The sequence below is a fragment of the Molothrus aeneus genome, chromosome Z (genome assembly GCF_037042795.1).
Source record: "Molothrus aeneus isolate 106 chromosome Z, BPBGC_Maene_1.0, whole genome shotgun sequence".
Lineage (NCBI taxonomy): Eukaryota > Metazoa > Chordata > Aves > Passeriformes > Icteridae > Molothrus > Molothrus aeneus.
Window position 1 is genome coordinate 19,350,627 of NC_089680.1, and position 21,932 is coordinate 19,372,558.

At 38.4% G+C, this 21,932-nt stretch overlaps 1 protein-coding gene across 2 annotated transcripts in view; it reads left to right on the plus strand.

The window, feature by feature from the left end:
* Nucleotides 1-21,932, plus strand: part of TLE1 (TLE family member 1, transcriptional corepressor) — a 72,954-nt gene that overhangs the window by 22,643 nt on the left and 28,379 nt on the right. For both annotated transcript variants that reach the window (XM_066568824.1, XM_066568825.1), the window contains exons 7-8: nucleotides 17,962-18,166; nucleotides 18,913-18,929. In XM_066568824.1, the coding sequence (XP_066424921.1) occupies nucleotides 17,962-18,166; nucleotides 18,913-18,929 (222 nt within the window). The remainder of the gene's footprint in view (nucleotides 1-17,961; nucleotides 18,167-18,912; nucleotides 18,930-21,932) is intronic.

Genomic DNA, 21,932 nt, shown 5'->3' on the forward strand with positions numbered 1-21,932 from the left:
TAGGAGAGAGGGAGGATTAAAAGAATGAGCCTCAGCTTGAAAATGCTCCTTTCATCAGTTTCTCAATTGCAGATCTGCAGTCAGTTTGCCTGTGGTAAGCTATTGGCAGTCAATTAGGTGAAATAAACTGGGAGGGTGACCTTCATTTCCTTTTAATAGCTTTTCCTCCCTGAAATGGGGAGCTTCAGTGGATTTTCAGCTTAAATTTTATTCAAGCTGCTTTATTACACTTGACAGATTAGCTTTGCATAAACATACCCCCCCTTCAAATCTGTGCTGTTTTTCCTTCGTATCAAATTTTGACTGTTACTTAGTTGATTTCTAATCACATCTTAGAAACCCATACAATTACATCTGTATTTGTCAGAATCTCCTCTATGCTTTGCTTGTGTAATGAATTAGTTTACGAATACCTGATTTCGTCTTTGAAATACGCCACATGTCCATTTGTAGTATTCGATTAGCAAAGATTAGAGAACTGTACTTTCTTAAATTTTTAAAACAAATCGCTTCTTAAGGATGAAAACAGAATGGAAAACCCTTCGTTATGAGCTAGTTTTAAAGAAGAGTTTATGCAGTAAAAGGAAACATATTAAAACATACTTTTAAAGATTCTTTTTTGCCTTAAAATAGTGCTACTTAGACAAACCAAATTTTGCTATCTCAAGCATGTCAACTGCTTTTTTTAAAAACCAGTTTTTTGCTTTTTTGTGCAGTCTGCACAAAAGTCTTAAAAGCCATAGGATCTACAAGCACCACGTGCAATTAAGAATTTTAGGGTTTTTGGGGAGCAGGAAGGGAAGCTCTTTAGGAGCAGGAATAGTAGGCTCTTACATTTTGGTTTTATAATCATCTAAGATTCACCTGAAAAAATACTGTTCCTGTGTCTTTTGAAAGACTCCTGAATGATGCCATACAAATCCAAAACTGTGAGTGAGGAAATTACCATGCTGGGCACAAAACTCGTTTGACCATGTAGGTGCATGCATTTACATAATGCCAAAATTAGATGTATGTCCCAGTGATCTTTTACAGTCTTATTAATCAATAGTTATCTTGTGCTGCACAATAAGTTTCATGCTCTGACATATGCTTGGTTTTGTTTGAAAGGGACGGTGTATGTCCTGGAAAATCTGAGTAGCATAAAATCAGGCTGACAATTCAGTGGACCTTTGCTCCCCCTCACTGAGCACTCAGGGTGTCAAGGCCTTTCCCCAGAGGGGAGGACACATCAGAAGCCTGTCTGTTCCTACAAGCGGCAGCTGCACCGAGGGTGAGCACGGCACAGTTTGATAGCAGCTGTCAGTATTGTTCAGGGGCCCAACTTAGTGTAAAGAACAATGGAAGGGCCATGCTGCTGAAGTGCAGTGTCTTTCAAGATAAGAAAAGATATAGTAATTTAACGCTTTAGACACCTATTATGGGCATGAAAGATCATCAAACTTCTTTTCAGGGTGCAAATAGGCTGGACCAATCTGTAACAGTAGAAGATGCAATCGAGGGGCTTCTGGTGTCACACTACCTAAAATACATGCATATGATAATTCTTGAGGATAGGAGGGAAGTTTATTTTGCCAGCTGGTACTAACTTGCCTGGTTTCTCTTTACTAAATAAAATTCTGCATTTCTGCTAGGATTTGCCTTTTTTCCCCTCTTCCTTTATGTCCTTAAGGGCCATTGTTTCCTGACACCAGATGATTCAAGGGTTTCCCAGTTGACTTCCTTCAGATAGAGAAGTTCATGTTACTCCTGTGCAATGTATGAATTCTGGAAGGGAACAAAGGCTTTTAAATTACTGGGAAAAATGTTTTGAAATACAAAATTATTTTGAACTATATTTATTTTATACTTTTTATTTCCAGTTGAAAAGATGGAAGCCTATTAGAGGACAGACTATGAGGATAGAGACTTATAGTCTCACAGGACCAGGATTTTTCAGAGAATTTGACTACAAAATCAAAAGCAAGGCTTTGGAATAGGTGTATATTAAGCACGTACAAAACAGAATGAATAAATTGACACATTTTTTAAAGAAAGTAATATAGTTGGACTCAGTGAGCTTGCAAGCAGTGCTAATCCTCTGTGTTGATTAAAAATTCTTACTTCAGGAAAAAATCCTGGATGATGTTTGGTTATTAACAGTCATACTTCTGGCCTTACACTTATCCTACATGTTCTTGAAGGCTTTTACTGTCAGCCGTGGGTTAGCAGTGTGGCTAAACAATGTCCTTTCAATTTTTTTTAAAGATAGAACCATTTAATATTTATTACATTAGAGTAGAATGAAGTAGCAATTTTGCTAGATAAATAATGAACAAAGCAGAAACCCTAACTAAAAGGATAAGTGCCCCCATTAACTCCTTGGCCTTGCTGCAGCTGCCAGCAGTGTCCACTTCTGCAGTTAAGGAAGACTGTAGATCATGGTATGAAAGAATTAGGTAGACTATTATGGTGTAACTTGAAGGCTTGTTTTGGCTTTTTTGTGGGTAGTTTGGGGTTTTTTGTGTTTTGTTTCACTGACTGCTTGCTTTTTTATGGGGTTGTTTTTGTGAGATATGTCTAGAAAAAAACAGGTTCATGTAAGGGAGTATAAGTGACAGTTAAATTGGTATGTCTAGGTGTGAACAATGGAAGATTAGATTTACTTTCCAATCAATAAACTAGTTTTATGAGTCACATATGCAAATATCTGAATGAGAAATACAAGCAGCAAACAGTTCACTTTCTTCAGCGCAGTGTTTTTGATGCATGATTTCAGCATACCACTGAGAAGCCAGGTATGTCTTATTTTTCCTGTTGAGGTGTGTTGCTGATGATTTAGTGAAATATGTATCATTTGGACTGACAGTTCTCCTGAGACAGATTGAGTTGTTGGCCTCCGAGAGGCCTCTCCACTGTTGCATGAGGTGATTGGCTAAAGGATTAGCAAGATGTGGGATTATTTTTTCTCTCTTGGCTGTGGTTGCCAGCTATCTCTGGGATTGTAGTGTGTGAAGCTTAAGAGGATGAGGTTAACCTCTTGAGGGTTTATTCTTATGAGTGTGTAGTTAATCCTTAGAAAGCCTATAAATAACTAGGCTGTATGTTTCATTATAAAATAGAAATACAGACTAGAGCAGAAATGAATGCAGAATTTAGTGCAAGGGAAGAGCTAAGCAGCTGTAGATCCTTCTCAGGCATGATCTGCATTATGTGCTGAGGGAGGGGAAATTGCCTAGTTCTTTTAAATTAAATAAAATGAGATCTAGTGAGCACAAGACACTCTCCTCACTTTTAACTTTAAACTCCATAACCGCAAGTCTAAATTACTGAACTCTGGCAATAGGAGCTCTATTGTGTAGCAACATCCTGGGTTATTCTTCATACTTGAGAACACATAGAAACCTTAATTTAATCCTAGGATTCATGGTACTTTTAGTAACTACCCAACTTATTTTACCAGTTTAAAGTAGAAAGCACAGGAGGAAGGTACCTGCTAGCATGATACTGAGTGTTCTCAAAATACCAGTCCCCAAACAATGGTCAGATTTTTACTGTTGGTGCCACTAAGCTTGGAGGAAAAATATGGAAGTGGTATTGATATGTATTGGTAGCTTTGCCTACTCAAAAGAAAAAATCTGGTAGAAGGTGTGTAAAATATGAAAGAATAGTATTAATCAAACTTGGTTTCCTCTTGGCACCTCACCCCCACACACCCACTCTCTGTGGACAGACGGGAAATGAAGAATCTTGGAGCAGCAATATAGAGGAAGGTAGTATCTAAACAGGACAATTTTCTGCAGAAGAAGGTATTCTCAGTCATTCTGGAGAAAGCAAAATTTCATCCAAAAGTCAAATGGAATTGAGTTGCAGGCCAGACCTCCCTTGTCTTGTAAGGCTTCATGTGGGTTGGATGGAAAAAGCTTCACCTTGGTTCTTGCCCAGAAACAAAAACAAAAGAACTTCAGGTGGCTCTCGTAAGATCTAGTATCTAAACTGCAAGTCAAAGGTGAGACCAAATATACAGTTGCAAATTTGTGAAGCCTAAGAGCTTTCAGAAAAAGAGTGAAAGTGTGACAGTTGAACAAAAATATTGTTAACTAGTGCTAAAACCTGAAGATATGCAGATGCAAATGTGAATGCCGAGAGAAGGCAGATTCTTATGAGATAACATAGGGGGTACCAAATGTGCGTTGGTACCACTTGCTAGATTCCTTCTTATTGAGTGGGTGTTGTGTACACTTTGAATGCTGTAGATCTCAAAACTGGTCTGTTTCTCAGCAGAGGTGAAGTAATTTTGGTGGTAAAATGTGTGTGATAATAGTGAAAAAAAGAAAGTCTAATTGGAACATATGGTTTCAGGAAGGGTTAGATAGAAGGATTTGATATTGAAGAGTTGATTGATTCATTTTGTGTACTTGGCTCCAAATGATTCTGTTTAGGCTGGTTTAGAAAGAATGGTTTTGGCGAAATATAAGGGACTGAAGTTGTATACAAGTGCTGGAATAGTGCAGTTGAAAGAATTTGCAGAATGTTGTTGGAGCACTATGCGTATGTATTCATAAATGTAATTGGCACAGAGGGTAAGTTATATAATCCTAGAGGAAAGTATTACTTCCTCTAGAAAGTGATTTAACTCACCTCTCTTGATTCAAGTGTATAAGCAGAATAGCTTACGTGCTTCGAAAATAGTGTTAAAGTGGATAATATTCATAAAAATGAAGTTTTTAAGTAAAAGGAGACAAAATTAAGAGATGTATGTTATTTTTCTCTGAAAAATGTCTGCTTTGCTTTCATACTTAGTGAGATATGTGGGGGAATTGGAGTAGATAAAGAGTCAGTAGGCTGAGATAAAATATGATGTAACCTTTAGTACTTGTTTGGAAAGTAGTTGGAAATGTGATATGTTGGGAGGAGGAAGGAGTTGGGTGGGAGAGCTGAACTCTGGTTGGTGCAGACAAAAGAAAAATTCAGCTTGGACTGTGCATGAGGAGAAATGAAATGTAAAGAAGTTAGTTGAGTAAGGACAAAGGATGGTTCTGTTCATGGAGCTGTCCCATCCCAGCATGAGTAGGAGTAGAGAAAGTTGTTGAGACTTAGTTTGTTGAACAATGTAGAGCTGCAGGTTGACCTGCTTTGCAGTAAAAGTGGTGCTAAGAATGAAACATACAGATTTTGAGAAGAAAACACTGATAAACTGAGGTGAACTAATTGCCACTGCGTGGATGGGAGTGATGTTGACTGCACAGGCAAAATACACCTCTGAGTAGGTGTCAGTGTCAACAGTGGAGTCACTTGAGAGCAGGAAGGTGCAGACAAAGATGCAGGTGGAGGAAGAACAGGGGGACACAAGTACTGTAAATGTTAGACATTGGAATTGTACAAGAAAATAGCAACCTGCTTGCTGTGTTTTTCATGGAAGAAGAGCAAGACAGACTTGAGATAGGGGCTGTGGGAGGACTAGACAAGAAGCTTGCTTTCCTTATTCTTGATTACAGAGAGGCTAGCATAGGCAGTTAGGATAACTTTAGGAGATAGTAAAGGCATGACAAAGATATGATTTTTCCACAGTAACTCTTCAATATGCATAAGAGTTTGTTTCAATTCCAGAATTTTGGCTATCTAGTAACTGCATTGTTTTGGAATTTTCAGAGTACTTGCTGAACTACCAAGGTCATTATCTTGTATAACAGTTAATTGCATGAAATTAATACTCAACTGCCTGAAACAGTACCTCATACTATTTATAAAGGTGCTGGCTAACTGGCTTTTCAGACTGAGTACTTACAAGCAGCAATAGTTAGTAAGTAAAAGCAAGAATTAGCAGAAGTGCTTAAATGCCTGTTGAGAAGTAATTGTTTTGTGTGTCAAAGTTGTTGTGGAATGAAGAGAAAACATACAAGTTTCTGGTCTTAGCTTGGAACACTAAATAAAGATTGGTGTGCTACTTTTCTCATAACTGTCATATTTTTAATTTGTTATTGTCTCTGTTTTTGTAGTTAGTAGTAGCTGGGACAAAAGGATAGTAAGTATAATTTCAAATCCTCTGTTTACCTTGTGGATTTTAATTTACAAAAAGTCTTGCTACTTAATAATTTCTGTCGTGTTCAGGAAGAGTTAAATTTCTGGAGACTAAAAGTGCCTGAAAGGAAAATAAATACTTTTTAAGATAATCATACGTCAGTAATAAAACCCTCTAGAGCAATATCTGTAAGTAATTTCCAAATTGGTGCATGCTTGAACTAGTTGTTTTTGGCAACTGTGCAGTAGGAGCATGCTTTTGAAGTGTTGTTGGATGGTGGTGGTATGCTAACAGTAGCTAAAAAGGCAAATACTAGATTTGAGGTTAGAAGGTGAGTAATAGCAGGAATTTATGATTGCCGCAGAAGTGAAATGTGCTGGCAGTTTCTGCAGAGCAGAAGCAGTGGTGCTGACAGCTTCATTCTAGAGACTTCAGGCTTGCATCTGAGCCTTCAGAGAAGGCAACATGTACTTGTCTAAAATTAAAGAAGAGCTTTGTTCTTGAACTGACTTACACTGACAGTGATACAGGAACATGAATGTTTTCAGAAAACCAGCCTTTGTCTTGTCTGGACCAGGAGATTTTAAGGTCATTTCTGCCACTTTTAGACTGCGGTTCTGAATTTATTACTTTCTCTTAGAGTCTGGGAAGTCCTTTGGTGGAGACATGTTTTCCCAAGCAAGGATCATTTTTTTCTGTGGTGACTCTGACTCTACCCTTCCTGTCCTGTGGCATCTGTTTTTTACAAAGGCTTGTCTGGCTCTTCCATTGTGGCAGTCCTTCTCTCCTGGTTGCCTTTGGCTTTGCTGTTTATCCCTTATTTCTTCAGAATTTAGCCTAAGAAATGAAAAAAAAACCCAACAACAAGATTTTAACTAAGTTAAAAACAAGGTAAATAACATAATTAATACAAGGAGCCTTAAAAACATGGTCTTCTGATTCAGTTCTGTTTGGTTTTTTGAGGTTTCTTTTGCTATGAAGTATTTGAGACAGGTATTAATCTTAAATGCGCCCTGCAATACACATTTTTTTATATGTTCAAACGCACTGAAGAGCTACATTTTTAAATAGAAGTATAAACACTCAATATATGTATGTAACATACACAGAACAGTACATGTAATATATAATAAAAGATGTATGTAGTGATACATTAAGATGTAAAATATTGTGTATATGTCATATAAAGTATGGTGTGTTTGTACATGCATAAAAAAAGGGCTTCTTTAGTTTGTGGGATGCTTGTTGTATTGCTCTACTCATGCTTCAGTGGGTCTGCACTGCCCGTGGTACAACCTACAGTTTTAGGTTGACTTGCATTGCCTAAAAGCCCAGGGGAAGGAAGAAAACCCTTTTCTATCGGCAAAAGCCTTTGTGTGGGTGCAGCTATGGTAGGGGAGTGTTAATGCACCTTGGGGAGAAGATGTCACTGGACTGGAAGAATTCCATCTGCTGGCAATGCCCTGCATCCTTGCTGCAGGGCTCTCCCTGTATGCAGTGGGATGATCCACAGAGGCTCCCCAGCCTAGTGAGGCTGCTAGTGCAGACCTACTCAGGTGAAAACGCCAGTCCTGCTGGCAGTGCTACATGATTATTCCCTCTATGATAATGGGAAATCCTGCCATTTAAGAATTATCACTAAAAATCTGTTAAATAGTTCATTGCTGGTCACTTTAGTGGAAGAATAGCCGATGGGCCTATTCAATGGGTGTGGTGGAGAATCATTTGGGTGAGGCCACCCACACCTTCTCATTTACTATTTACAAAAGTGATCTGAAGTGTATTATCTCTTATCTTTCTAATTCTGGTGCCTGGGCTTGCCCTTGAAGATGCCAGGAGGAAAAGGCAGTGAAACCTAGCTGTTTATAGTAAGACAGGAAGGCCCAGAGATAAGAGCTGCGGCTCAGATTTGAGCAACAAAGGGAAAGATAAGAGTCATTTCTCCCTTGCGATATATAGTGGTAATGTGGAAAAGAATCAATGATAAATAAATTACCCTTGAATATTAATTTCAAAATGCTTTTTGAATTACATTGGGAAGCGCTGAGGACCTGTTTCCTAGTTCTGTAGGTGTAAAACTAACTACATAATTAAAATTTAAGAGTGGGATCCTGTGATTCAGCAAAAGTACTGTGTATATACTGGTACTGGCCATGTAAGAGCAGGTAATTAAGAGCATGTAATTAAGAGCAGCCCAAGCCTTTCTGGTGTTGAAAGAATTTTATTCTCTTTATGTTGAAAAAATTCAAAATTTCTCATAAAAGTAGAAAATATTTCAGAATGCAAGCCAAAGAATACATATATACAGAATCAGAATCCAAGAATGGGTAAGGTTGGAAGGGACCAGAGGGGGACATCTGGTCCAACCTCCCTACTCAAGCCAGGTCATCCTAGAGCACATGGCACAGTACTGTGTCCAGATGGTTCTTGAATCTCTCCCTTGAGGGAGACTCCAAAACCTTTCTTGGCAATCTGTGCCAGTGCTCAGTCACCTGCACAGTAAAGAAGTTCTTCCTTGTGTTCAAGTGGAGCTTCATGTGCATCAGTTTGTGCCCATTGCCTTTTGTCCTATTGCTCAGCACCTCTGAGCAGAGCCTGGATCCATCCACTGACACCCTCCCGTGAGATACTGCCAGACACTGATAAGTACCCATCTGTCACCTCTTCTTGAGGCCTCTCTCAGCCTTTCCTCATATGAGAAGTGTTCCATTTCCCTAATCACCTTAATAACTTTGCCAGGTGAAGGCTTCACTAGGGCTGAATAGAGGGGCTGGATTACTTCCCTTGTCCTGCTGGCACTGCTCTTCCCAAAGCGCCCCAGGACACCATTGGCCTTCTTGGCTACCAGGACACACTGCTGCTCATGGACAGCAGACCCCCAGGTTCTTCTCCACAGAGCTGCTTCCCAACACTGTGCTGGTGCTTGGGGTGATTCCTCCCCGGTGCAGAACCCTGTATTTGCCCTTGTTGAGTTTCAGAAGATTCCTCTCTGCCTGTGTCTCCACCCTTTCGAGGCCCTTCTGAAAGACTCTACTCTGGGGTATGGCCACTGCTCCAGCTCTGTGTCATCAGTGACACATTTGCTGAGGAGGCATCTGTCCCTTTGTCTGAGTCACTGATAAGCAAGTTAAACAATAGTGGAGTCATTTTGAACCTTGGGGTACATGCTTCCAGTCAGGCTTCATGTTGTTTTGAAGTTGGTTCATGAACTACTTTGAGCGTTTTGCTGGACCTTCTGCATCTTATTTTTTTATTTTAATAGTTAAAGTGACACAAGAGCTTACTGTACTTACAGTGGAGCACTGAAATACAGCTTATCTGTCTTATTTCTTACCTTAGAACTGAAATTATTTGTGGGAAAACGGCTGTTTGGGGAATGTATGTGCATGCTGCCTTTATCCCTGTATAACATCAGTTTTCAGTTTTATGAGAGGCAATTTATGCAACCCTTTACTGCTTAAAAATGTTGTTGTGGAATTGATACTTATTAGTGTAGTGTGGTTTGCATTGTCTGAACAAGTGAAAACAGGAAATAGGAAAAATTTTGAAGAGCTTTCTGTTCAGAAATTTAAGACTTGAGTTAACTTACATCTTCTTTCTGACTTGGATATTTGCTTTCTGACATAAATTCTCTTCCCACTAAATTGTGGGTGTCATTTGGCTTTTCTGTGGGAGTGGAAAATCAGTGTGAAGACCCCAAGACACTAACCTGTACATTTCCTGTAATAAAGCATGAAAAATGGACAGGATTTTACCCATGAGATAGTTGGGCTTTTAAATAATCATGCCACTGACACACAAATTCTATATGTGTGAAATATACGGCTTTGACTAGCTTTTGCCAATGTTGTCCTTTTATGGACTTAAATTTCTGTAGCACAATGACATTTCATGTGGTTTATAGATGGAAGAGACTTGCTGAAGACACTATTCTTTGTTTCTGAAGGGACATTCTCTTCCCACATTAGGCACTGTGGCTTGTACACATAAGGATAGTTTTCAAACAACTTCTACTAACTCACATTCTTGGTTCATGAGCTAGACATGCAATGGTGGGCACTTTAGAGTTTGTTTACTGTTGTAGAGTGTGGCTTTCTTCCTGTGAGAATAAAGGATTTAGAATACAAGGAAGCAAGGAAACCAGATTGACCAAAATAAACAAATATTTCAAAGGAAGTAGTTGGAAAATTAAGAAATTATAGTAGTATCTGACTCACTTTTATAAAACTTGTTTAAACAGGGAGACAACAGTAAGCAGTGAGAATTGGCACATGGTCTAGTGGCAGGCCTGTCACTAGCAGGGGGCTACAAAGTTGATTAAGGAACTGAACCATCTCACTTATGAAGAAAGGCTTACAAACTTGGGCCTGTTCAGCCTTGGGAAGAGATGATTGAGATGACCGTGATGTCCTTATCATAGTCTATTCGTATCTGAAGGGAGAGTGTCTGTGGATGGAACCAGGCTCTGCTCGGTGGTGCTGAGCAATAGGACAAGAGGCCACTGTCACAAACTGATGCCATGGAAGTTCAATTTGAATATGAGGAAGAACTTTTTTACTTTGTGGGTGACCTAGTGCTGGAACAGATTGTCCAGAGAGGTTTTGGAGTCTCTCTCACTGGAGAGCTACATGGACTACATGGACACAATCCTTTGCCACATGTTCTGGGATGACCTAGCTTGAGTAGGGAGGCTGGACCAGATGTCCCCCTGTGGTCCCTTGAAGCCTCAGGTGTTCTGTGATTCTGCAGTCTGCAAATCATAAAATTGGTAAGGTTGGAAGAGACCACTGGAAGTCATCTGACCTACTTGCCCCTGCTCAAACAGGACCACCAAGGACCAGTTATTCAGGACCGTGTCCATACAGCTTTTGAATATGTTGAAAGATGGAAACTCCAAAGCTCCCTGGGTAGCCTGTGCAAGGGCTCAGTCAAAAATGAGTGTGTTCTAATGTTCAAGAAGAACTCCCATGTGTTAGTCTTGCCTCTTGCCTTTCATCAGGTCATCATTGGTGATGGGCTATAAAGGTAAGGGACTGGGGTATGTCATATGAGGAGGGGCTGAGAGACCCGGGACTACTTAGATTGTTGGATGCTCTCTGTTTTGTTCATATCTCATGTAAGGAGAAACCCAGAACAGGACATGGTAATCCAGCTGTAGTTTCCACAGTGAAAAGTAAAGAAGGATCCCGTCTCTAGACCTGCTGCAATACTTTGTCTGATGCAGCCCAAGATTCACCTGCTTTTCCACAGGGGAACATTGCTGCTGACTCATGCACAATTTGGTATGGAAGGACTTTTTCTGCAAAGCTGCTTTCTAGCTGTGTGGATCCCAACATAAGTGAATTTATGGTATTGTTCCTCCTGGTGTAGGATATTGCACTTGCCCTTGTTGAATACTGTGAGATTCCTGTGAGTCCATTTTTCCAGCCTGTTGAGTTGTCTGTGAATGTGATCTCAGCTGTCTGGTGTATCAGCCACTCTTCACAGTTGTGTACAGTCAGCAAAAGAAAGCAAACTCAGACCTTAGTTTTGTAAATTGCTGCAGTGGTACTGAAGATTAGGGCTGAAATAGGTCAGAAGGAAGTGTCTTGTGGGGACTATTAACATACTTTGTTTGTGATATTATCACGGAAAAATAAACATGTAGAAGCATCAAGAAGGAAACATGACAGCTGCTGCCAAAGCAAAATTGGGAAATGGAGCAGTAAGTGATGCATATTTGGTGTTTCATAAATAAATCTGTTTACTTATGATAGAAAGGTTTGGATTGGAAGAAACGTTCAAGGATCAAACCAAACCCCTCTGCCATTGGGACAGGAACACCTTTCACAAGACAGGTTGCTCAAAATCCCATCTAAACTTGACTATGAGCACTTCCAGGGATGGGGTATCCAGTGGCTCACCACCCACAACATAAAAGTTTTGTGATTGTGTCCAATGTAAACTTACCACCTTTCAGTGTAAAACCACAGCCTCTTGTTCTGTAGCTACAGGCTCTGGAAAAAAGTCTCTTTCCGTTTTCTTACAGACACACTTTGTATCTAAAGATCTCAGTAAGGTGTTCCTGGAGCAGTCAGGCTGAACAAGCCCAACTTTGTATTTTTTTCTTAGGAAAGGTGTTCCAGCCCTCTCATCATTTTTGTGGGCCTTCTTTGAACCTGCTGTAGCCCATTAATGTCTTTCTTGCACTATAGACCCCAGAGCAGGGCATGGTACTCCAGTAAGCATCTCATGATGTAGAGGGAAGAAGAGGAACAGAACCACTTCCTTTGACCTGCTGGCCAAATTCTTTTGATGCAGCCCAGGATACAGTTTGCTTTCTGGGCTGTAGACACAGTAATCCAATGATTTATCTTCTAGCCCCCACCAATCCTTTTCAGCAGGGCCATTCCCAAGCCCTTCATCCCCCCAGTCTAGGAATTGTCACAGGTCAGTGCCAGACATTGTATTTGGCCTTGTGGAACCTCTTGAGAACCTCATAAGATGGTCCCACTTCTTGGGCCTGTCAAAGTCCTTCCTGATGTCGCCCCTTCCCTTAAGTGAATCAATTGCACTGCGTGGCTTGGTGTCATCTGCAAACTTGCAGAAGGCACAGTTTTTTCAGTCCCATTTCCTGTGTTATTGATGAAGGTATTGAGTAGTGTTGGTCACATTTTGGGCTCCTGAGGGACTCAGCTCATTACTGTTTTCCACAGAGGTGTGAAGCCATTGACTCTTTGGGTTAAGTTTCGTTGACTCTTCAGATGCAGTCATCCATCCAGTTCCTCATCCATGTAATAATCCATCCCTCAATGCACAATTTCTTTGAGTGGCAAGAATTTTGTGAGGGGCCATATCAAAGACATGCCAGAAGCCTTAAGTAGATGGTATCTTTTACTCTTCCCATGTCCACTTCTGTAGAAGAATGTGTATATATTCTTCCAAGTGCTTGTTTGTTGTCCTGAAACATGTTCTTCCCTATAGCTGAAATACTCTTTAGAAAGTCCTTACAGAAATTTAAATGTAAGTATTATTTAACAGCTTAGAGTTGGAAACTCTGTTGAGTTTCCTCCTGCCAAATTTGACTGCTCATACAGTGGATTGTACATACAGAGCTTTTGGCTTTTTTAGGATGAGGGATGGGATATGAAAGGAGCATAGTCTTGAGTTACTTCCTTATTTGAAATATTGGTTTTAAGAATATTTCTAAACAGTGAGGGAAAAGGTTATTCCTTGATCAACTACCTGTACGTGCTCAGACAGTGTCCCTCTTGTGTTTAGTGGCTGCAGATATTTGATGCAGGCACTCATTTCCCTAAGAATTTGAAGGAAGCAAATGAAAGACTGGAAGATGTTCCTTTGGAAAAGAAGTGAATATGATAATGAAACTGAACCCAGTAATATGTGTTTTTCTCTCATGTCTTTTTGTCTGCTTGAGTTGAACAAAATCACATTTCTTCCATTTTACAAAAGCTGACATGAAATAGCATCCTTTACATTTTAGGTCTCTAAATGTCTTGTGTTTTCCAGATATTTTTTCAGAACACCTCTATGGAAATTGGAGGCAACTGTTGATAGTATTACTGATGCTAGTGCTGATAAGATTTTGGAAAAATTTTTCTGTGTTTATTTTTCAAGTGTTTATTTAGAAAAAGCACAAGAGAAGACAGCTCTTGTAGTCTGGGACAAAACATAGCCTTTTTTCCACCATTCATTTTCAGTAACATCTGAATTTTTAATTCAATGCTTTTCAAGAGATACAGAAGAGTACATTATACATCTGTTTAAGAACAGAAGAATGCTCTAAGTGCTTAATGATAAGGATTAAAAACCATATATTTAAGTGAAAAAGGTGTCAAAGTAAAATCAGGTGTTTGAGACCTCACCAGAGCTGCTTTAAAGTGAGGAGTGGGATTGTAAGAGCTTGTTCTCTTTACAAGCAAGGAGCCTAAGGGAGACCTATCACTGTTTAATTATAGGAGCTCTGTTTCAAAAAGACATACTAACTCTGTCTTTGGAAGTCTTTGTCGGATATTGAAAATCTAATTCCACATTTTAAGTCTTGATTAAAGATCTCTTCATAGCTGGACTTTGCCTAAAATGTGGGAGATAAAAAGCTGTACTACCTTTAAAATTGTTAGGAGGTGCTTGCTCAGAGACAAAAATGCTGGTTTTATATGCCGAGTTTTGGGTCTTTACCATTTAGTTATGGAGACATTGGGAAATAAAAAACTGAGGCAAGAGAACCTACATCTAAACAGTACAGTAATATGAGTTTGTAATTCCTTTTCTCCCTTTGCAAATATGAAGAACTTCTGGGTTTGTAACAAAATGGTGGGTGAACTACAGATATTTTTAAAATCACTGCTGTGTCTAATTATCTTAAGTGCAGTCACTTAAGTATGCATCATTGCACTCTTCTCTACCTTCCCACTTTCCTCTGAAAGTGGACACAGCCTTTGCTCTGCAAGTAATGATAATAATTGGTACTAAGACAGACCTGTTACTCATCCTTTTTTGAGCACATTTCTTATGGCAGATGTCTAGTTTTTAATTAACTGCTAATGAACATGCCTAGTAGACCATGATACTGCTGCCAGCCTACTCCGTTTTATATCTTACTGCTGCTAAGCTTTAAAAGGTTACAGAGCAGGCATTAGTGTCTTTGAAGTGATGGGAAAGTGATTATATGCATAACATAATTATTTGTAGGATCTACTATGGCAAATGTTTAGTTACTAAATGCATCTGGTGAACATTGCTGTTATCCCTCTCCCTATTCTTTATTTTCTTCCTTTGTGTGCAGCACATATTCCTCTTATCCCTTCTACAAAGATAATACAATATACTTTTAAAAATTAAGGTTTTTAAATAAAAATAATATGAATTTCTGGAAAGGATCATCTTTATGAATGATCCTTCAACTCTTAGGGAGAACTTCAAACCTGTTATGAATAAATAACACATAAGCAATAAATCAGTATATTAAAGGCCTGAACAGCGATGAACATCAGATAATAAACATGAAATCAGATCATAACTGTGGTGGCTTAAAAGACCATGATCAGGATTTCAGTTTTAAGTCAGTTGCATATAGTGCCATATTTACAGATCTTTGTGTACCATGCCTGTAACGAAACATTTGCAAAGCTACAAAAATGTGCAGGGCAGCTCTGCAATGCACTTGCAGCTCTCACACCACACCTTGCCCGTTGCTCCCCCCTATCTGTGTGCAACACCACCAGAGAGCACAGGACGCAACCCTTCCACTCTCAGCTTAAGAACCTTTTATAGAGCATTTATCTGTTCCTCATTTCTCAGACTTTCATAATGTGTGGTATGTAGGCTACAAACCAGAGCCAGAGAAATGGTAGGTAACATGCCCCTGACATTTCTTAAAATGTTAACTTGTGCTTGTTGAAATCAAGTGTGTTAACTTGTTTGCTAATTAAACCCAAGTGGGATAGAGATGAATAAGGGTTATCCTCCTACACTTTCCAAATCGTAGGGGCAAGAATGGAAACAATTTAACTCCTGTTCCCAGTTTCAACCTTCCCGTAGTCACTCTGCAAAAGAAGCTAGTTTGGGCTTATTGCTGGAGAAGGGAGGAGCCTTTTTGCCATGAAACGAGTTTGGAAGGAATAAATCAATTTTTATTCTTAGGCAGTTGCACATAAACTAGGTAATGTGGGGTGATAGTGCAGCTGGGGACAAGTTAGACTGATGCCAACAATGCTGCACAGTACTGCTCATTGAAGTTGCCTCAGAGCTAGAGTGCAGATGACTGACCTGGCTGAAGTGGTCAGTGAGGAAGGAGGTGACTAAGTTACCATCTCTGAGAGAGCCAAAATATCACGTTATCACCTGTTTTGAGGAAATATGCTAGAAACTACTGAAGTCTTGTTAAAGTCAGTGTGGAGAGGGATGTCATATTGCTCTTTAGAGGCTGGATTCACAAAACAGGCAAAACCTCCAAACCAAACCTCTACAGACCTGTCAGACCTTACAGTGCTCCTTACTGATAGTTCTTCAGTGAAGCTTCTCTAGCAAAAACTGTTTGATATTGTAGAAAGTGGTCTACTGTGTTAACTACTTTAAAATCAAAATGATTCCTAATGCTTCCTTCAAAATGTTGCCTTTTGTAAACACATTAAATTAGAAGAAGAAGAATAATAAGTTCTCTTTTACCTTGTTTTTAAACAAACTGAGAAGGGTGATGATCAGATGTATGTTTTGAAGTGTATACTAGCATGGCTTTTTATGCAGCATTCAAAAATAAATTCCTGATATGTGTGTGAGAAAGATTTGATAAATATGTGGCTTTACAGAATTGACTAAATGGATTGTGGTAAATTTAAAGATTGTAATTTAGAGATTACAAGACAATTGAAGATTGTCTTGTAATTTAAAATAAGTAAATGCATGACAGTTGGGACAGCAGAAAAGTGAAAAATTAGCAAGTGCAGTGCAGAGTTCTTGAATGTCAGACCCTGTGTCTGCATAATTTTATAAACAGCTCAAGGCATGTCTTAGGATGGGGTTATGAGAAGTAAAAGTGTAGGAGTTCAGTAGTAATATATATAAATAGTGATAAATAAATTCATCCTTGTGCCAGTAGATGTTACACAGGTATTGTTGACTGGTTGTCTTGAAAGGACTTCACACGTAAAGAAACAGATTAAATATTTCTGCATTATTTTGAGTTGAGGTTTTTTTTGGCATGAAATATTGTAAGCTGCAGTCCTGGAATGATTTCAGTAGCTACCACCAGTACTGTAAAAATTTTACATGCTATTACAGGACCACAGCATTCACCTGGTCAAATTTGAGTTCATCCTGTTCAGACATATTTTTATTTGTCTCCTTTTTGATCCCATGAATTGGATGGCACTCTAGCTTTTTCCTGGTATCTGCCTTGAGCAGACGGACAGTGGAGAGTGGCCAAGGTGGAGAGGATTGTTCTATCTTCTATTCATATGTCCAGACACAAGGAAGCAGGAGAGAGAGGCAGAATACCTGTTAATCTGGAGCAGATTATGGGAGCTATGACTAAGCTAAAGGTGTTTTTGAAGCTTCATTTTCTAAAAAAAACTCTGTGCTAAGCATTTTAGGCAAATTAAATGGATAGCTGAACTTGGTAAACATTAATAAAACCATGGAAACTTTAACTAGAAAATATCTTAATATTTAAACTATGGGGAAGACATTCTAATGTAAAAACTCTGTTTCTAAAATTACTTACGGATTATTTTAGCAGATTGGTTACAGGGTTGTGTGTCCACTCATTATGATTTTGATCTTGCAAGCTCCTTTTAAAAGAGGTGGATGTATTCATTAATATCATGTTTCTTGTTGAGAATTCCATGCTATCTAAAGTACCTGGATTTTCAGCTCAAAGCTGGCTCCTAAACAGAGCGTTAAGTCATGAATAATTTCCCTTCTTTCCCTTAAAAACCTTGGCTAGAATAAAATACAAATTAAACTTTACTAAATATGGAATTCATCGTATCTTTTACATTCTTTAATATTTAGGATAGAAAGATACTTGCTGTTTCCAAACTGGGGAAAGAGAGGGATGTGAGTTTAAACCAATCTTGCTGCTGGAACATTTTTTTTTTCAGAGCACTGATAGGGCTTTCTCTAGAAAGGGAAAGGTGTTTGATTCTTCTGCTGCTGTTCTTTGTTGTCAGAGAGGCTGTGGTGGGCAGCAGCTGCCCAAAACAACCTATAATTGCTGAACTTATGCGTCAGGCTGCAAAATAAGTTTTTCTGGGATGTGAGCAGAGTTGTCCTCAGACAGCATGATACAATGCAGTGTATATAGTGCAGTGGGTTAAAGGGGAGGGGCTAGATTAAGACGAAACAGATAAATGTCAAAATTCACTATAGATTCTCAATAATTAACCAAACTTCTGCCTTATCCTTCCCAAACTGTCTGCTGTACGTTGTTCTTCTGGGGATGATGATACCACTGGGAACAGCAGCAGCAGTTGCAGGCTCAGCATCTCTCCCATGGCCATGGACCTCCAGTGCCTCTAACACCGCATCCATCAGGACTTCAGCCTCCAGGAATCCCTCCACTTGGAAGCAGTGCTGGCCTTCTTGCCCTCTCCAGTGCTTTGGGTGGGCAGTCTCACTTGGCAATAAAAGATGACAAGAAGCATCACGATGCAGACCACCACAGAGGTGAGAGGCATGGCAGGCCTGATTAGGACATTGTCAAATTTGCGCATTGCTGCAAATTATATGCATCTCTAAAGAATTCAAGTTATATAGAACGAAAAAAAAAACTGTTGGCAAACTTTAAAATGTCTGCATATAAACCACTGAAGAAAAATTCAACTTGGAATTTTTCAGTATTTTAAAGGGGATCACTAGGTGTCACCTGCTCTATACTTTGCAGGGCCTTTTGACATCCTGGTAAATGCTTAGTTGTAATAGCAGTGGCCTGCACCATATTGTGGAAAATTGTTAAACTGCATAATGGTGATTTTTTTCAAACAAAGTAATGTTGTTAAATGGGTGGGTGGGAAGGTAGGGGGAACAAGAAGTTAAATTTTGAAGTGAATGTGTTCAAACAAAAGATTTAGATACTTGCATCTGTTACTTTAGTTTCATAAGCTTAAATTCTAGTACTCAGTTAAATATTGGGCAAAATTGCACTTGACTAATTTTTGAAAAGAAAATAATTTATTCTGTCATTAAATAAAACTAGGCTTTGTGTATGGTTAAACTGTAAATCATGTTTACAAAATACTGTAATTTTCAGGAAATCACTGTATTAGGAATGTGCAATGACTTATATAAATAAAAGCCATTTTAAAACTGTTTGTGGCTTGTGTTCTAATTTTTTTCCCCCCTTTTTTATTTCTGTTCTTGCCTCTGTGTCTGAACGGGCATGTCTGTCCATTTCTTGGTTACTGCGGGAGCAGACAGAGAGCCAGGCACAGTAAGTACCAACATTCCTGCTAATGTTTCCATTTCTAATAATGTGATAATCGGATCATGTGCTGTTTGTCTGTTTTGTCTTCCTTTTAGTTATTTTTATGATACAAGGTGTATGTGTTTTCTGTTAAGATATGTCTTGGTTTTGCGGAACACCAGATCATCTGTTTGATGGACTGTATGAAGGAGTCTTGTTTCTGAGCAGAATGCTTTTAGGTAAACTTGAACTTTAGTTTGCTTGTTGAAGGCAGAAAGGGGGCACAAAGCTGCAAATCAAAAAGGACATTGCAAATACAGCATTTTTAGTCCAGAGTTAAGATTTTTAGTCTCTAGGATTTTCAGGAATTAGAGTTGGAGAACAGGTGAGAAATTTAATTGTGAGAATTTTAAATGTGTCATGATGGTGTTTGGCCCTAGGAGGTTTTTTTAACTGCATCTGTTGAAGCCATACTAATGTCACTGATGTTTAATTTATGCTTCAGGTATAACTCCTACAGTGATACTTTTTTCCCTATAGACAGAAGCTGTAATAGATTTGGCCTTCTCTGAAAATCCCTCTAAAGAACTACTTGCTGCTTTTCATGCTGTTTTAAGTGCTATTGCTGTATTAATCTGTTAGAGATGGTCATGTGCAACTTAATTCAAGTGACAGAGCTCATTCTGTTTGTTCACGTCAGAGGTGAATTTGGGCTCTATTTTGTTCCTTTTCTCAATTACAAAAGACAAGAACAAGGAAAAATTATTTGACAAATAGTTGTACAGTACTAAACTTCTGACTTTTATTGCTGCTTATTTAATATATATAAAAGGCTTGCTTGACAATTATTTACTGAAAACTATCTGCATATATTTTTGCAGCAGTCTTTTAGTTTTAGATTACTAAGCAAGAACCATTCATTTCAGCTTTCTTAATGTTATTAATGACAGTGTATCTGCAGAAATAATTTTAAGCTGGGTTTTTATTAAGTCTCTGACTTATTCAGGGCTTTTTGCTCAATGTGGGACATACTTCTTTGAGTGCTGTTAGTTGACTGCAGAAATCCCCAGCTAGTGGTGGCTCTATGCTTTGATTTTATTGTTATGTTTCATGTCCTTGCCCTGGTTCCAGCTTCCTGCCCTGTCCGTCATGTAGTTTGGTTTAATTAATTTTAATTTTAAGTAATCTTGATCGAGGGTTTGAATTTAAAATCAAGTTCTTAGCATTGTGAAATTTGGACTCTGACTTAATCTTGTAGCTGAGAATAGTTTTTGCCTAGGGAAGGAAAACTGTCAAAAATTAAACCTCACTTTTGGGTTGTGGGAGAGTTGCAGGATCACTTGCTTAGTTTATTATAGATGTAAATTTTACTTAAACTATGTAAAATTGTTGCTGCAGTTGCTTCTGTATGCATATGTCTAACTGATGATTGATTGCTTGCTTATTACCTGAAGCAGAGTGTTTTTATGCTGGTTTTATCAGTAATTAACTTTTAAATAATCTGAGTCTTTATATCATAAAGGAATTTTGCCATGTGGATACACTGAGTTTTGGATAATATACTATGGTCATTCTGGTTTCTTTTTGGCCTCAGTAGAGGATAATACTGCATAGCTAACTTAAACTTTAGTAGCTGGATACAGGTGAACTTGAGATTTAAAATTGCTTAAATACATTGTTACATCAAAATCTTAACAGTAAAGGACACCTTCAAAGAAAGAATAACTCAAGAGATAGTTAAGTTCAACTCTATGACTAAAATGATCAGCTGGGAATTATGGGCTCTTCAAACTTCTCTAATTATCTTATATTTTTAATAGAATTTTCTTTTAATGTACAATATAGTTTTAAGGATAATAGAATATGGGTCCCAAGCACACAAGGCATAGCAACAGGTTTGTTTGGTTGTTATGTGTGGTTGAAATCACTTTATAACATCTCGATCATCAAGATAAAATCAATTTGATTTTCAGAACAGCATTTTAAAAGTAATGGTGCTGCTAAAAATCCTGACAGGCATGTTTTCATCATCCAAGACACCAAACCCCAGGCAGTTTGTAAGTTACCTAAATCCACCATGATGTTTGGTATTACTGTGCTATCAGTAAAAGCTAAAAGCTTGAAATGTCAGTTCAAAAAGTTAAAATTTAGGTCCTGTCTATGGGGTTTTAAATTGAGGGTTTGTGACATAACTTTGGGTTAATGTGTACTGTGACAGATTGGAGCATATTAATTTTTAAATTAGATGTGGATTTATTATTTTAAAGTCTCCTTAGATAAGCAGTAACGAGCTTTTATGTATTGTATGCGTAAAAATACACCAAAATGAGTGAAATTCTTGTATTTATAAATTAATATACAGACATGGTTTCATTATTTTTTATTTTGACCATTTTAACTACTTCTGTTATATCTAAATTAGCAAGACATTTTTATTTTATATATTAGCTCAAGTTCCAGAAAGTAAAATGAAGAAAAGTTTTTTGGTAAATTGCACTCATTTGTGTAATGAGTAACTTGTAAGTTAGTAATAATAGTATACTTCCTACATGAATGCTAAAACTGTGTTGTCAGGTTTAAATTGTGTGCCTTGGTGGGTAATGGCTGGTGGGTTTTGGCTGATTTATCTCTTAACTGTCCCAAACTGGGTCGTGTTATTGTGCAAATGCAGGCATCCCTTCTAATGTGGCAAATTCTGGCTACAGGTAGTGAAGCCAGACAAAGGAAGCAAGTTTTGCAGCTGAATCTGAAGGCTTTGGGAGATATCAATATAAAAGAACTTCGATATCCACATTTTTTCTTTAGGAAACGTGCTTGCAGCAGTTTTCAAACTCGTTGCATGTTTTCATTTATCACTTGTCTTCCCGCTATTCTAGTATCCTGTTTGGACAGCACAGAAATGCAAATGTTTTGATGCACTCTGTTGTAACAGTAGTAATTTTCAGACAGTGAAATCTTACTTCATTGTGTGCTTAGGATTTACATTAGTTGGTATTTATCTTTTGTCCTCATGAAAAATACTGAGCTTAT